Here is a 14,614-nt window from a genome sequence, read left to right as displayed (position 1 = left end):
CGGAAGAGCTCAGCAACAGAGAAAACGTGCCATCAAGGGATCACACAGTATCAGGTGACTTGAAATTTGTCATCTTTCGATTCAATTTATGTTCAGCAAAGAAAAAAACACATTCTGGATGAAACTATTGATAATAAACAATGCATTTTTATAATAAGAGGAAAATCAATAGTAGTGAGTAGCAGGACTTGGTCAGGATACATATAATTACAGTCTGGCATGCTGCTTATTTTAGCTTTTACGACAAAGCAAAGGGTTTGAGGAACCTTAGGAGCATCTCACAAGTCTCTAATCCAAAAAACAGTTTATAAGAATTTCATGGCACATACAACATGCATCAAATCTGTATTATTTAATAACTAAGATGCTGTATCATTCTTTTCATGGTTCACAATCACACACACATCTTCTTTCACTTGAGAAAGCCCATTCATATTAAGGTGTTTGAATAAAAACCAAGGAAAAATCCCATGACCTTATTTTTACTAATGATTTTTGTTCTGATGAGCTATACCAGGGGTCCTCAAACTACGGCCCGCGGGCCACATGCAAATACAAATATTGTATTTGTTCCCGTTTTGTTTGTTTACTTCAAAATAAGGTATGTGTAGTGTGCATAGAAATTTGTTCATAGTTTTTTTTAAAACTATAGTCCAGCCCTCCAACGGTCTGAGGGACAGTGAACTGACCCCCTGTTTAAAAAGTTTGAGGACCCCTGAGCTATACATTTGAAAGAATGATTCTCATTTGAATAACTATAGAGAAAGCAAACTGTAAATTTTCAATCTGTTACCAACAGGACAGGTTCCTGGGTTAGACTGTAGGGTGCATACCTATATTGTGAGAGGGGTTATCTGGTCTGAAGCATAACTTCTATTTAAGATGGTGGGAATTTTGTTTATTTCATCATTAGCAGTGAGCAGAAAGTGGGCATTGTTAAGGCTTCAAGAATTTTCCTTTAAAGTGGCAATCTATCAAAAATGTGAGCTGGGTAAACCAAGTAGATCCCATGGAGATGGCTTGAGGAACTATTTCTAAGGCATCAGAGTTCTGAGGAGGGCTTTCTCTTTTGGGTTTTGACATTCATTTTACAAGCCTTTCTTAAGATGAGGCTTGAAAGGATATTCAATCTGTATTATATATAAAAAGATTGTTTTTTATATTCATGCTATGTATTTGAAGTACAGTTCAAACCTATTCTTTATAAAAATAAGGAAAATAATATCAAAATATTTATCTGTAAAAAGAACATGTTTCTAAAGAAATCACACTAAAGTTCTCTTGATACCACTGAGGCAATGTTTGATTTGATCATTGATTTGATCACTCCCATCACTTATTCAGAGAGTTGGAAGTAAGCATGAGAGAAGTTTAAAGTGTAAACTCGGAACATTAATCTTAGCTCCATATGAAGGCTAATTATGGGCAATTTCTCCACCAGTGCAGAGAATCACCTGGAGCAAATATTTAAAAAATGTTGCTCTTATAAAATAATTAGAATTTTAACCCAATGCATGATTCAAGTTAGAAAACCAGAGGAGTTGAAATATTTTAATCACATAGCTGTTTTACCTGATTCTAACCGATACACACACATATATATTTTATGTACTTAAAATTACTTCTGTACTATGATTCCCAAACAGGTTTAGGAAGTACATGGTAGAAGCTGTAAGGATTAATCACTGTGTCTTCCGGCAGTGTTCTCCGTCAGAGGGTCGGGGAAGGCTCTCTTGCTTCTTCTAGCTTTGTGAGGATCCACTGTTGTGAGGAAATAAACCAACATATGCTTACTTCTATGAACTTGTAATGAAACTCAAAATGTACGGAATGGAAATATAGAAGTGGGCTTCTCAGTTTAGTTAGGTGTATAATCATAACCAATAATTCAATTTATCTTAGGTAAGAGATCATTAAGTGGCTCAGATGGCTCAGGGTCAATGGCACTGATTTTTTATTTAACAGTAAGAATAATGTTGTTTTAAGGTCACTGAACTGGCATGTTCATCTTTAGAATAAGAAAAGTAAAATAAACCATCCTGAGAGAAAGGGTAATTTGGCAGCTGGGCTAACTCAGGCACAGTGTGCAAATTACCTATGCAAAATTCCTTCCAACCTATGCCAATTCTGTCCCACAAACCTTCATCGTTCCATATATAGGATTCTTCTGATTAAGAATAAGTACATATTCTACAGTGGGTAGGAGTAGCATAGCAACATTCTTGAGCACTTTAGGTGTTCTCATAATATAGTATTTTCTATTTTGAAAAGGTTTGAAATCACAAACATAAAACACATTATGTAATGCAAACCTTTCTATCAATAATGTCTATAATCATTGGGCTTGTGTGACTGATAAAAGCCTTGGAGGTGACACTGGATCATCCCACTATGAAACACTTTGGCAGAGGTATCCGTGCTTCTTTACCTTAATAAGAACCTCGTGGGAATAGCTCTAGGATGAGGAGAGAAAGAGAACTGAGCTCAGTAGCCTTTTCTGGATGTTTCCAGCAGAGCTGGAAGATTAAAAACAAACCTTCTGGGACAAAAAAACATGGTGACAGAGATTACATGGAAAAAGTATTGCAGAGCAACTGAAATAGGTGGTAATGCTCTCCAACAATGTGAAAGATGGCCTCAAAGTCACACTGTTATCATTCTCCAGTCTGTCTCCCTGTTCCAGGCAACAAACATATTGAGGCTCTAGTCACTTTCTTCCTCTTTCTTTGTAACTTGACCCCTTTCAGTTATCTACTGGTAGTATGCCAGTGTGGCCTTGTATCCCAATGGCTGGATGGAAAATTGCACGGCACATGCTAAATGGTCCGAGGTTCCTAGTTTGGGGCCCAGATGTGAGAGTGAACTGGTAAGTAGTCACACCCAGTCAGGACCAATGCAGTATGAGGGCAGGAGGCCCAGGGATTCAGTAAAGGAGCCTTGTGTTCTTATAAATTTCATGACACAGTGAGTACAATTCAGTATCAGAAATAGCATCTTAGTTTGATTAACAAGGCAGATAATCAGTCTGTAGTCTTCCTTTTTTTGACAGTACACCTCCTTGTAACTGCCATAACCCCTAACGTATGCACAGCGCTTTACAGCTCACATAATTCATATTTTTCGGCAACTGAGGTTAAACGACTTCCCCAAGGTACCACAGTCAAGAAGGATCAGAACCTGTATTCAGACCTGGATTTTCTGACTACAGGCTTGGCTCCTTCTGCTATGTGCCAGGCTATAGCAATTGTTTGTAAATCACCATAGCTGGTAGATTAGCATTAGAATGAAATAATTTCTTTTGTTTGACTTTTTCACAAGTATTACAGTTAGGATTTAAAATCAGATGGCACCATTTGACACAAAAAACAAGTAAGTGTGTTGAATTCAATCTAATGAAAAGCAGTTTTGGCGAAATATTATCTAGTCACGTATATTAAAACAGTCAAAGCAGAAGAACATAATTAAAAACAAACAAAACTTGTCTGCCTTAGAAACAGCCCAGCTTCCAGGACTATGAAAAGCAAAGATGCTGTTTACATAAGAGAACCGTTATATTTACCCTAGCATCTTCTGCAGTCTTGAAGTTAATTATTTTTCCAAACTCTTTGGCATGGAATACAGACTTCACCCGTTCCTATAAACAGAATAAGTGTCTTCATTAAAAATGAAAAACCAGTTGTAGAAATATGATAAAGAAATGACATGTAGTTTTAAAAACTGGTGCTTCAAGCGTCCATTTTACACAAATCACACATCTTAAAAAAAAGCCAAGAATGGGAAATCAAGAAGAATCAAAGACAAATGGAAGAAAGAAAAGACTAAACGTTAACACATCCATTATCACTAAACCTAAGTTAAAACGCCTTAGGAGCGATGTTATAGCTAAAGCCATAAAGGGTTTACACAAAGGATGGGAAGGAGGTAAGTTTAGGAGTGCCACTGTTTTTCCCTCCAAAAAACTTTTCGGTGGTTCTTGATATCTGGCCATGGAATAATGATGATTTTAGCTCAAAAATGATATGTACATATGTGTGTACATGCATACATACATGCACATGATTATGGGTGTGTGTGCATGTTTCTATGTATCCATGTAACTTCTGACATTTTAAATCACTCATTGAATAAGAATGTAGCTAAGGATCAAATAAATCAGGGTGGGTCCAAGATCCTATATGACAGTCTTCCAAATTTTGCACTCCTTCAGTCTTCTGTTCAGTGTCTGTGGGGAGAACTGCCTTATATACATACTAAATATTAGAGGGACAAACAGAAATGGAATTCTTGAGGAGGAGGTTGGTGTTTAACTGCTATTAACTAAGGGTAGGGTCATAGAAGAGGCAATGTGGAGGTTTTTACTAGTCTAACAAATCCTATAAGTCATTCCAATATCCATGCAAATATAGACTACAAAAGAAATCAGATTCTTTTATTTTTTAAAAAAAGGATGACTACTAATACAATGTCTCAAGAATAGGTAGAAGGGGTGGGGGGGGGGCGAAATCAAGGAGATAAGAAGTTTATTCTTGGAAAGAGAAAAAAAAATGGGGGAAAAAGCCAGGAAAGCAGTATAGGCTAGAACAGGATCTAACAACCTCTCTTCTTTATTTCATAGGTGGCCACAGGGCCTTTCATTTTCTGAATGAATTAGAGAAATTCTCAATGGGAAAAGTTGGTCTAACATCCCCCGGAACTAATGTCTGGTCTACTCCCCCACTCTCTGAACTGAGTGGTAAGATTGGAGAAATGCTCTTCACTGGCTATGTATAGGGAAGGACAGTTTTGCTCTGGAGGCCAGCCCAGAAGACATTTGCTGCTTCTGCCTGCCTGTGCCCAGTGCCACCACTCCATTAAGCACTTTCTGAATCTCCTCTGGGTAACTATTTCTCACCTTCTCTCACACCAACACTTCAGACAGAGCTGACCCTTCCTTCCTGGGATTGATTTAGGAATAAGCAAGTGACCAAAGGTGCCCCAGTGTGAAGCTTTCATTCTGCTGAGCTACCAGGATAGAAGCCTGGAACTTCCCTGGCCATCCTGTCATCAAAAGATAGCCAACTCGAGAATGAAGCTGCCACTGAAGAAAGCAGAACCTAGAGATGAGGGTGGCGCAGAAGGGGAGCAGGAAAAAAGGAACAGAAGGCAGGGAGAAGAATTGCTAATGACATCATTTGAGCATATCTAAGTTATAAGATAAAGACTTAAGACTTTTCACTTTACATGAGTCAATTAAGTCTCCCAAAATCAAAACAGTACAAAAATAACCAAGAAAAAACTTACCTCGGTTGAGTCACAATATTTCCCAACACAGTCAGTGCCAAAGGGGCCCTACACATATGTTATTTTTTATCACATATACCTACTATATTACTATACCTATATACTACTACATCCTACAATGCCTAGTGCAGTGGTCGGCAAACTGCGGCTCCCGAGCCACTTGCGGCTCTTTGGCCCCTTGAGTGTGGCTCTTCCTAAGCCTTAGGAGTACCCTAATTAAGTTAATAACAATGTACCTACCTATATAGTTTAAGTTTAAAAAATTTGGCTCTCAAAAGAAATTTCAATTGTTGTACTGTTGATATTTGTCTCTGTTGACTAATGAATTTGCTGACCACTGGCATTGCAATCATTACAACTTACAATGGAGTCTCTATTGATTTCCCAAATGACTAGAAATTCACTGTATTTTACATGAACACCCAATGCCAGGCAATGTGCTAGCTGCTGGTAATCAAAACAGAGAAAGAAATGGACTCTGCCTTCAAGAATATAACTGAATTGGGATAGGAATGGTCTAAGAATATCTATAAAAAGAGAAGGAACTATCAACTATCACCTGTTATTTTGCAAGTGTCCTTTTGTGAGATTTTCAAGGAAAACTATTCTCCATGGCACTGCTAGGGATTTGAGGTATGCAAATGATTCTCTCATTTTGGTGTCTTGGACAGCAGTGAGAGGGTAAGGTTCTATTACTGAATATAAAATAAGGATCCGGGAATGTTGTTGTCAACGTAATAGCTTGCAATGTAGCATATTTCTTCTTGGCCTACCTTTCTTTAAACATGCATAAGACAGCAGGTATAAAGGAAAACCATAGGAAGACAAAGCAACATCTATAAAATAGAGGGAACTTACAAAAGTAAAGAGAACTATCTCAATGTGCTATGTTCAGTTCCAAGTTTTTAAAAAAATCTATTCAACGTACCTTTGCTTCAATTCGCAATCTTCTTCCATGAACAATGAATGGCTCTTTGGTAAACTCATCAAAACTGTACTGCCACTCACATGTAAGCTGTCCAAATGTTCCTTTTGTTACAAACAATACCCCACTGCAAAAAAAAATCACTTTGAAAATCGAGACTCTTATATCCAACAATATAATAATATCAGGATACACATTCTTTTCAAGTACATACAGAACATTCACTGAGACTGGGTCATAAAAAACCCTAATGAATTTAAAAGAACTGAAATCTTATGAAGTCTGTTCTCAAATCACGATGAAACTAGAAACCAATTAACAGAAAAATATGAATATTTCTAAATGTTTAAAAATTAGCATACTTTTAAATAATCCAGGGGTCAAAATATCTCAAATGAAATTAAAAAAATATTTTTAACTCAATGAGAATGAAAATAGATCATAACCAAATTTGTGGGCTCCAGCTTAATCAATATTAGTTGGGAATTTATAGCATAATATACTTTTATTAGAAAAAGTAAAGTAGATATAAAGTCAAATATATAAGGTATTTTATGAGAAATATAAAATATTTGCAGAACCTATTATCAACCAATATTTTGGGGAACTTTCATGTCATCAATACTTTAGAATAAACACTTTTATTACTCAGGCTCCATGTAATATGTTTACCAACCTACAACAGAAAGAGGCTTTTAAAATTAATTCTTGTTTTCTTTCATTTAGCAGGAAAAAATAAAGCAATGAAAATGCATTCTATAATAATTCTATTTAATCCTCCCTTCAAAGGCTTTTCTTCCCCAATTCTTCCTTCTGGTTGAGACATCAATTGCAGGTTCAACCAGAGGTTTCTTTAAGTAACATATACATTAAGGCATTGAGATAAGAAAGAAATTTACCTTTTGGTTATCATTAACATATCTGTTTTATTGATCATGACATGGGTAAAATATTTGTATTTTGCAAATCTTCCATTTTCTATGACCTAAAAAAGGTGAGAAAAAATCAGTAATTATTCCTATTGTAATGTAAGAAATACCTTATGATCTTCTAAAACCATTTCTTAATGGGGTAAAGTCATTAACATATTTCTGTAGTAAATATATCATCAGAAAACTGAATATTCACAAAATAATTGCTCCTACTTGTTTAAAAGCACCTATGTGCACTGCTTTATTCAAGATTACTCAATTGTAGCTATACCAATCTTTAATGCTGAATTTTTAAAAGAAATCTTAATACCTTACAAACTCAGAGACATAAGTTTACTATTAAACTATCACATTCATTTTATCTTGGGAACTATATTAGTATTTGATCACATCTATACAAAAACACATGTAAACACATATATTTAAATATATGTATCACATAAATTACTATTAACTATCATCTTGCCCCTTCCCTGGAATTTTCCTACCTGCTTTACATATATGCTTTTCTTTCTCAATCTCACAATTCATCTATATGTCCCTCCAACCATCCGACCAGTTGCTATGATGTGCACTGACCACTGGGAGCAGACGCTCAATGCAGGAGCTGCTGGCCATTTACAAAGAAACGACACCGCAGAACTGGTGCCAACAAAACAACACTTGGCTTCCCCCAAGTGGGACATAGGCCCTGCCACCACCCCGGAGAGACAGCCCACCAAATCGCAACCAATGCTGCTAAGACCCCATGGCACAAAATGTGGCCCACAGCTCAGCCCAGCCCAGAAATGGTGGCTGAGGGCGCCAGGTAATGATGTCACATTTCTCACTGTGCAGAATATAGTCAAACACTGATGCAGTTAAATATTTTACCCTTTGTTCTCCCTTCAATATCTACAATAATAATCTGCTTTGTGTTGATATTTACTAAGAGTTACCTGAAAGAGAAGTTGGGGTGCTTCACTGGGCTGGAAAAAGTTTAGCTAAATCAGAAAGCAGGTCTAATTAAGCAAGTTTATTCTATATCTATAAAAGGTTAAGCTGACTTGCGCATGCATGATACATAGAAAGTTCTTGCTGGCACCAATCGGACACAAGTGCTTTGACCTGTCTTTGTCGAATGTGAATTTGGTTGACACTTCCATTATAAAGGGCAAATAGCAATATTAAAATACTTCTTCTAAATAATTTCCTTTCAATGTGCACAAATCAGTGCACTGGGCCACTAGTTAAAAAATAAGGAGCAGAGTATTTCTGGACACACAGGGAACCCCAGAACCTAGTTAACCTATGCACTGGCCTTTAAGTTTATTTTCAAGACCGATGAAACACTGTCAATCCATGACATTTTCAACAATATTCTGTTAGAAAATTATGTTCCATGAGGCAATATATATATATATATGTATATATATATATATATTTTTTTTTAAAAAAAAAAAAAACAAAGTATTTAGCCTAGAAGAAAGGTAATGAGTGACTTCTTAATCATCTTGGTAGAGAAGCCTGATAGAATAGTCTTCATTTCTATTGGAGACAGAAGTTAAAACAATGACAAAAAAAACCCCAAAAACAAAACAAAACAAAAACCCAACTACAACAGCAGGATGAGGCATACAAATGAATTAAATGGAAAAATTCCTAACTTTAAATTTTATAATATTGAGGAAAGAGCATCTTTACTATTTCTTGTGGTAGGCAGGACAAGTAAAAACAAATTTCTTGAATTACAAAAAAAGGGACACAACCACAGATTCAGAAGAAAGTAATAAGAATTATTAGATCACAAATTATATAAATAAATTTGAAAATAGCTTGGTGTTGGTAGAAGTTATATATAGACATATCATAGAAATAATACAGATTCCAGAAATTGACCAAAACACACATAGGACTTTATAAAATTCTATATATACAAATATAGAAATTTATGAAATCAAAATAGCATTTCAAGTTCCTGGGCAAAAGCATGCATTATCAAATAAATGGTGTTTCAGGCAACTAGCTGGCTAAACTTGGATCCCTACTTCTCCCATATACCAAATTAATTCCACATGGTTTATTTAAGCATATAAAGCAACAATATAGAGGTACTAAATAAAACATTTTAATAATCTTAAAGTGGGAAAGGCTTAAATATAAAATACAAAGTTCCTAAAATTTAATGTAAAAGAATTCCAAAGTACATGAAAATTAAGTACTGTTAAATGACAAAACAATGAGTAAATAAACAGAAATAAAATAACACAAAACCCAAAAAATGTTTGGAAAACATTTTTCAATACAGAGTTATAGAGCTAATTTCATAATGAAGAGAATTCTAGGAATATGAATAAACCAATGTAAAAAATGAGTAAACTAATAGGAAAATGTGTAAAGTCTATATTAACAGGTAGTAGTTCAGCAAAACACAAACAAAATATGACCAATAAACATATGAGAAAACCTTCAACTAATTTCAAAATAAAAACTGCAAATCAATTAAATGTACTCTTTGAGTCTGATTTTATGTAAAAGTATCCCAAGATATACATATAGAAATCTTCATGGCAATATTGTGTTAAAAGCAAAAAACATGAATGTTAATTAATAAGGGACTATTTAAGTAAATTATAGTATAGCCATATAATGGGACATTATGCAGTAAGGAGAAAAAGGTAGATGTGTGTACAGATATAGAAAAATATGCCATCTTGTGGAAATACTGAGAATGAATGGGGAAAAGCAGAAACACATACATGTATACTTATTTATTGTGCACAGAAAATATCTGGAGGGTTGATAGTAACACACCAATCTACTCATTGCACTTATCTTTTGGTTTCCAAAGAAAAATAGTGGAGGTAGAAATGAAGCTTTATTTTTAACTTTATATTCTTTTGTTTCAGTTTAGTGGTATTTGAAAAGAAATTAGCTTAAAAGTACATACTTTATTTTGTTTTATATGGCTAAGTTTTAAAAGCAAGAATACAAATGTTTATCTCGAGACTATCAACTGCTACTAAGAGTCAAGAATCTACATATCCCTATTTTAACAAAAATAATGTTATTTCATAACAAATTTTAAAAACTAGCCAGGTTGCTAAATCTTCTTGCTATAATGTATATCCATATAGCAATTCAATAAAAAGGTTTCAAGTTTTTAAAAAAGGAACCTATATAACCCATTAAAAGATCTAAACCTTTAAATCAATTAAAGGCTATGGTTCAGCCCTAACTGGTTTGGCTCAGAGGATAGAGCATTGGCCTGCGGACTCAAGGATCCCAGGTTTGATTCCGGTCAAGGGCATGTACCTTGGTTGCGGGCACATCCCCAGTGGGAAGTGTGCAGGAGGCAGCTGATTGATGTTTCTCTCTCATCCATGTTTCTAACTCTCTATCCCTCTCCCTTCCTCTCTGTAAAAAACAAAACAAAACAATATATATTTAAAAATAAATAAATAAAAGCTATGGTTCAACTCTGACCTCATTAATTAGATTCTATTTCTTTTTCTAAAAAATTCTTTATTGTTTAAAGTATTACATTAGTCTCCTTTTTCCCCCATTGACCTCTCCCTAGCTGCTTCCACCCCCAGCACATGCCCTCACCCTCCTACTATCTGTGTCCGTTGGTTATGTTCATATGCATGCATACAAGTCCTTTGGTTGATCTCTTATTTCAACTTTAGAGGCCTGATGCACGAAATTCATGCACTCGTGTGTGTGTGTGTGGGGGGCATCCATCAATCTGGCCTGTGCCCTCTCACAGCCCAGGAGCCCTTGGGGAATGTCCGACTGCTGGCTTAGGCCCACTCCCAGCCTAAGCCAGCAGTCGGACATCCTTAGCACTGCCATGGAGGCGGGAGAGGCTCCTGCCACCACCGCTGTGCTCACCAGCCATGAGCCAGGCTCAGGGTTTCTGGCTGAGTGGGGCTCCCCCTGTGGGAGCACACTGACCACCAGGGGGCAGCTCCTGCATTGAGCATCTGCCCCGATGGTCAGTGCACATCATAGTGACTGGTCGTTCTGCCGTTTGGTCAATTTGCATATTAACCTTTTATTATATAGGATGGTGTTAAGTTTGGGCACTGCAGTTGAGCCTGCCTCACATCACTTTCCACTTTTCAGACCCAATGTAAATCGAATCTAACCTGAGCATATATGCAATCAAACCAATTTCAATAGTCACAATAGCATCTAGTATAAATAAAAATTAAAAAGTCCAACAAAGTCGTTCATGTGATGTTTTTCTGGAGTTCATAAAAAAACTTTACCTACTACACTTGAAAGATGGACATTATAGTCCAGGCTATTCCGAAACATAAAATGAACTGTATTCTTTGTTATTAAAATGGATATACAGGTGTTCAAAAAATATATAAACATCGTAATAGCGGATAGTTCAATTTTGAAAATGAAATGTATTTTAATAAACACTGCCTTTATTCAAAGTATGTGTATACATTTTTTGGGACATCCTATATTTGAATAAATGTCAAAGGTAACTACTTATACAGTAAAATTTTGCTAGTCAGTCTCCATTACAAACATGTGAATATGGAATAAGAACAGCACTATGAGCAGAAGATAGAACTTCAGGACTAAATCCCATAGAAACATGAGAGAGAATAGCCCCCTCCTGCTGTAGAGTCTACAAATATCATGCTTTGGTAACAATTTCCTGACTTTGTAAATTCCTTGCATATGAGGCTTTATAATTTTCAGAACATCATTATATATTTATGGGGGAAAAAACAACAGAATTTTAGACCTGAAGAAATGTCATAGTACATCCAAACCAATCTTTTACACGTGAAGAAATTGAGGATCAGGTAAGTGTCTTATCCACCTAATCCAGCGGTTCTCAACCTGTGGGTCGCGACACCTTTGGGGATCAAATGACGCTTTCACATGGGTCCCCTAAAACCATCGGAAAACACATATATAATTACATATTGTTTTTGTGATTAATCACTATGCTTTAATTATGTTCAATTTGTAACAATGAAATTGGGGGTCACCATAACATGAGGAACTGTATTAAAGGGTCATGGCATTAGGAAGGTTGAGAATCACTGAAATCTTTATAACAATTTTGTGTAGTTCATAGAGCTAAGTGACTTGATTGGGGTCATAATGTTAGTTGCAAAAGTGGGCTCAGAAAAGTGGTTTATTTCTAATTCCAGTGTTTTCCAGTGTGTCATGATATCTCCTCTTATGGTGTCAGTCATGTTTTCCCATGGTACCTCAAAAATACCTTCAATATTCCTGGGTGTGGGGTGTTGAAGTAGACTGCTAAAGCCACTTAGGCTGCCTGTTTGTTTCCTTTAGGTTAATAGGGTCCAAACAGTTTAGTGTTAATATACTACCTTTCTCCATCCCAAACAGATGTTATGTAAGAATTTTACTACTAAAATAATTTGCGATACCCTTTAAAATAAATGAACTAGCAAAACTCGGGCTAGGAATCACTATGTAGAGCCTTTGCATAAAGATCAAGATTTGGCTGAACTATCAAATGATTTGGCTGAAGTATCAAGTACTAGCTAGTACTTTAGATATGTTAGCCTCATTTAACATGCAATAATGTTAAAGGAAAAACAATTTTTTCCTTATTCATAAAAAATATATATGAATTACCTATCATTGTTTAAGAATCTTAAAGAAATAAACAGAAACACAAAGGTAACTGCATTCATTACATATAACTGTCAGAATCTGTAGATAACAATTCAAATGTATGGTTATTGCTCAAAGAATCCCTTGTTTTGCATTAGAAAAGATGCATCTGTAAACCTTAGTTTACTGGATATAAATACATCCAAACCAAATTGATCACGAGCTTAGAAATGCACACAAAGTAGGAACTTGAAAGATGGTGGTGTCAGGGTTATCCTCTGCTAATACCGGTACTTCCTGTCAGGTATGCGCCAATACTTTAGGAAAGACAACACAAGCTAGAAAGTATTATGCAGAAAACATTTCTAACTTTCAAATCATACAAACACTATGAAGTAGCAGAGTGATACGACAAAAATATTTCTTGAAAACAAAGTAAAATATGAATAGATAGATATTAGGAACAAACCACTAACGTGGAAGGCTTAAAATCCCAAACAATATCAAGTTGTCCTTCAGTATCCACAGGGGATTGGTTCCAGGACCACCTCCCCACTACCAGCACACAAAAATCTGGCAGTGCTCAAGCCCCGTATCTGTGGGGTCCACATCCAATGAGCCAATTCAGTGTGGTTGGTGGAACCACCAGATACAAAGGGCTCACTGTAAAGTGCTAATATTAGTGGGAAATATATTTAATAAAATTGGATAAAGGGAGAAGAGGACATAGTTTGGCTAAAAACAAAACAAAATTTGATTAGTAAGTAATTTTTTAAAGATCACGGGGGATAAAAGAAAAATGAAATCCATCCTGATAAAAGATAAAGAATGCTATCAAGCAAGAAAATCTACTGGACAACAAATAAATGTTTTTATAGATTGGTTAATTTAATATTCAGGAGATTTTGGATAAAGAGAAAAAGTTAGGAATAGATACCAAAAAATTAAACTTACTTTTAAAAAACAACAGAATTCAGCCAAGTAATTATAAATTAATATAGTAAGTGCTACTATTTCTTAATTGTTTAAGAAGTAGTTAACTTCTTTAAGACAATCTTATCTTTAGAGAAAAATGTAATCAGTAAGTATAACTTCCTTAGAGTTAGTGATTAAAGGTTATGGATAAAAACGGTTTACCAACTCACTTCAAATGTGAAAGACTTTGAAGACCATGGCCAGAAAAAACAGGCATTCAACCAATCTCCATGATCAACTAGTAGAAATCCATTGCCTCAAAGCTCAATGATTTCATATACATAACAGCATAAATGTAAACAAGAGTGAAAAGTGATATTCAGCTTATTCCATGAGGCAAGTTAGTTAAAAATAACAAACTAATCTCACTGACTGTCATCAAATCTGAAGAGGAATTAGCCCTTAATTACTCCCCCATACCGTTGTCTCTTCCCATGCTAATGAATTATTTCATTTGGCAACCAAACTATTAACTATATTGACAGTTTAGACAGGGCAGGAAAGCCAAGCACAATTCTGTAACATAAAATCAAATAAAATAAACGATTCCTTAACAAATGTAAACTGTCATCAACTAGTCAACTAAAACAGTCTGGAGAAAGGGGAAAATATGTTCTTGACATAATTATGTGCACTGACAACAATAAACCATTAACCTACCTAATATGTTCTAGAAAAAGGGCCAAGAGGTGAGTTAGAAATAATAATGTAAGTAAATAGTTACAAGAGTCTCTCTAATGAACCTCTATGAGCATCATTTATGACACATGATACTAAATATACTTGAAAATAACAGCATTTCTTATAAAATACTATATAACTTGGAGAAGTCCAAATAACTGAGGTTTTATTTTTTTTATTGCTCACCAAATAGTGAGCAATAGTTTTCCAGGTATTTTAACTA

General features: G+C 35.3%; 1 protein-coding gene across 6 annotated transcripts in view; it reads right to left on the bottom strand.

The window, feature by feature from the left end:
• Positions 1–1,536: 1,536 nt before the first annotated feature.
• The window catches only part of VPS13A (vacuolar protein sorting 13 homolog A (S. cerevisiae)), a 185,645-nt gene continuing 172,567 nt past the window's right edge, over positions 1,537–14,614 (bottom strand). For all 6 annotated transcript variants that reach the window (XM_006769015.2, XM_015567377.1, XM_015567379.1 and 3 more), the window contains 4 exons: positions 7,105–7,190; positions 6,209–6,332; positions 3,560–3,634; positions 1,537–1,761 (listed from right to left, as the gene is read on the bottom strand). In XM_006769015.2, the coding sequence (XP_006769078.1) occupies positions 1,711–1,761; positions 3,560–3,634; positions 6,209–6,332; positions 7,105–7,190 (336 nt within the window). In that variant the 3' untranslated portion in view covers positions 1,537–1,710. The remainder of the gene's footprint in view (positions 1,762–3,559; positions 3,635–6,208; positions 6,333–7,104; positions 7,191–14,614) is intronic.

Source organism: Myotis davidii, unplaced genomic scaffold, assembly GCF_000327345.1.
Source record: "Myotis davidii unplaced genomic scaffold, ASM32734v1 scaffold98, whole genome shotgun sequence".
NCBI classification, from domain to species: Eukaryota; Metazoa; Chordata; class Mammalia; order Chiroptera; family Vespertilionidae; genus Myotis; species Myotis davidii.
The sequence above is the reverse complement of the archived record's forward strand: the minus strand, read 5'-3'. Positions and strand labels throughout refer to the sequence as shown.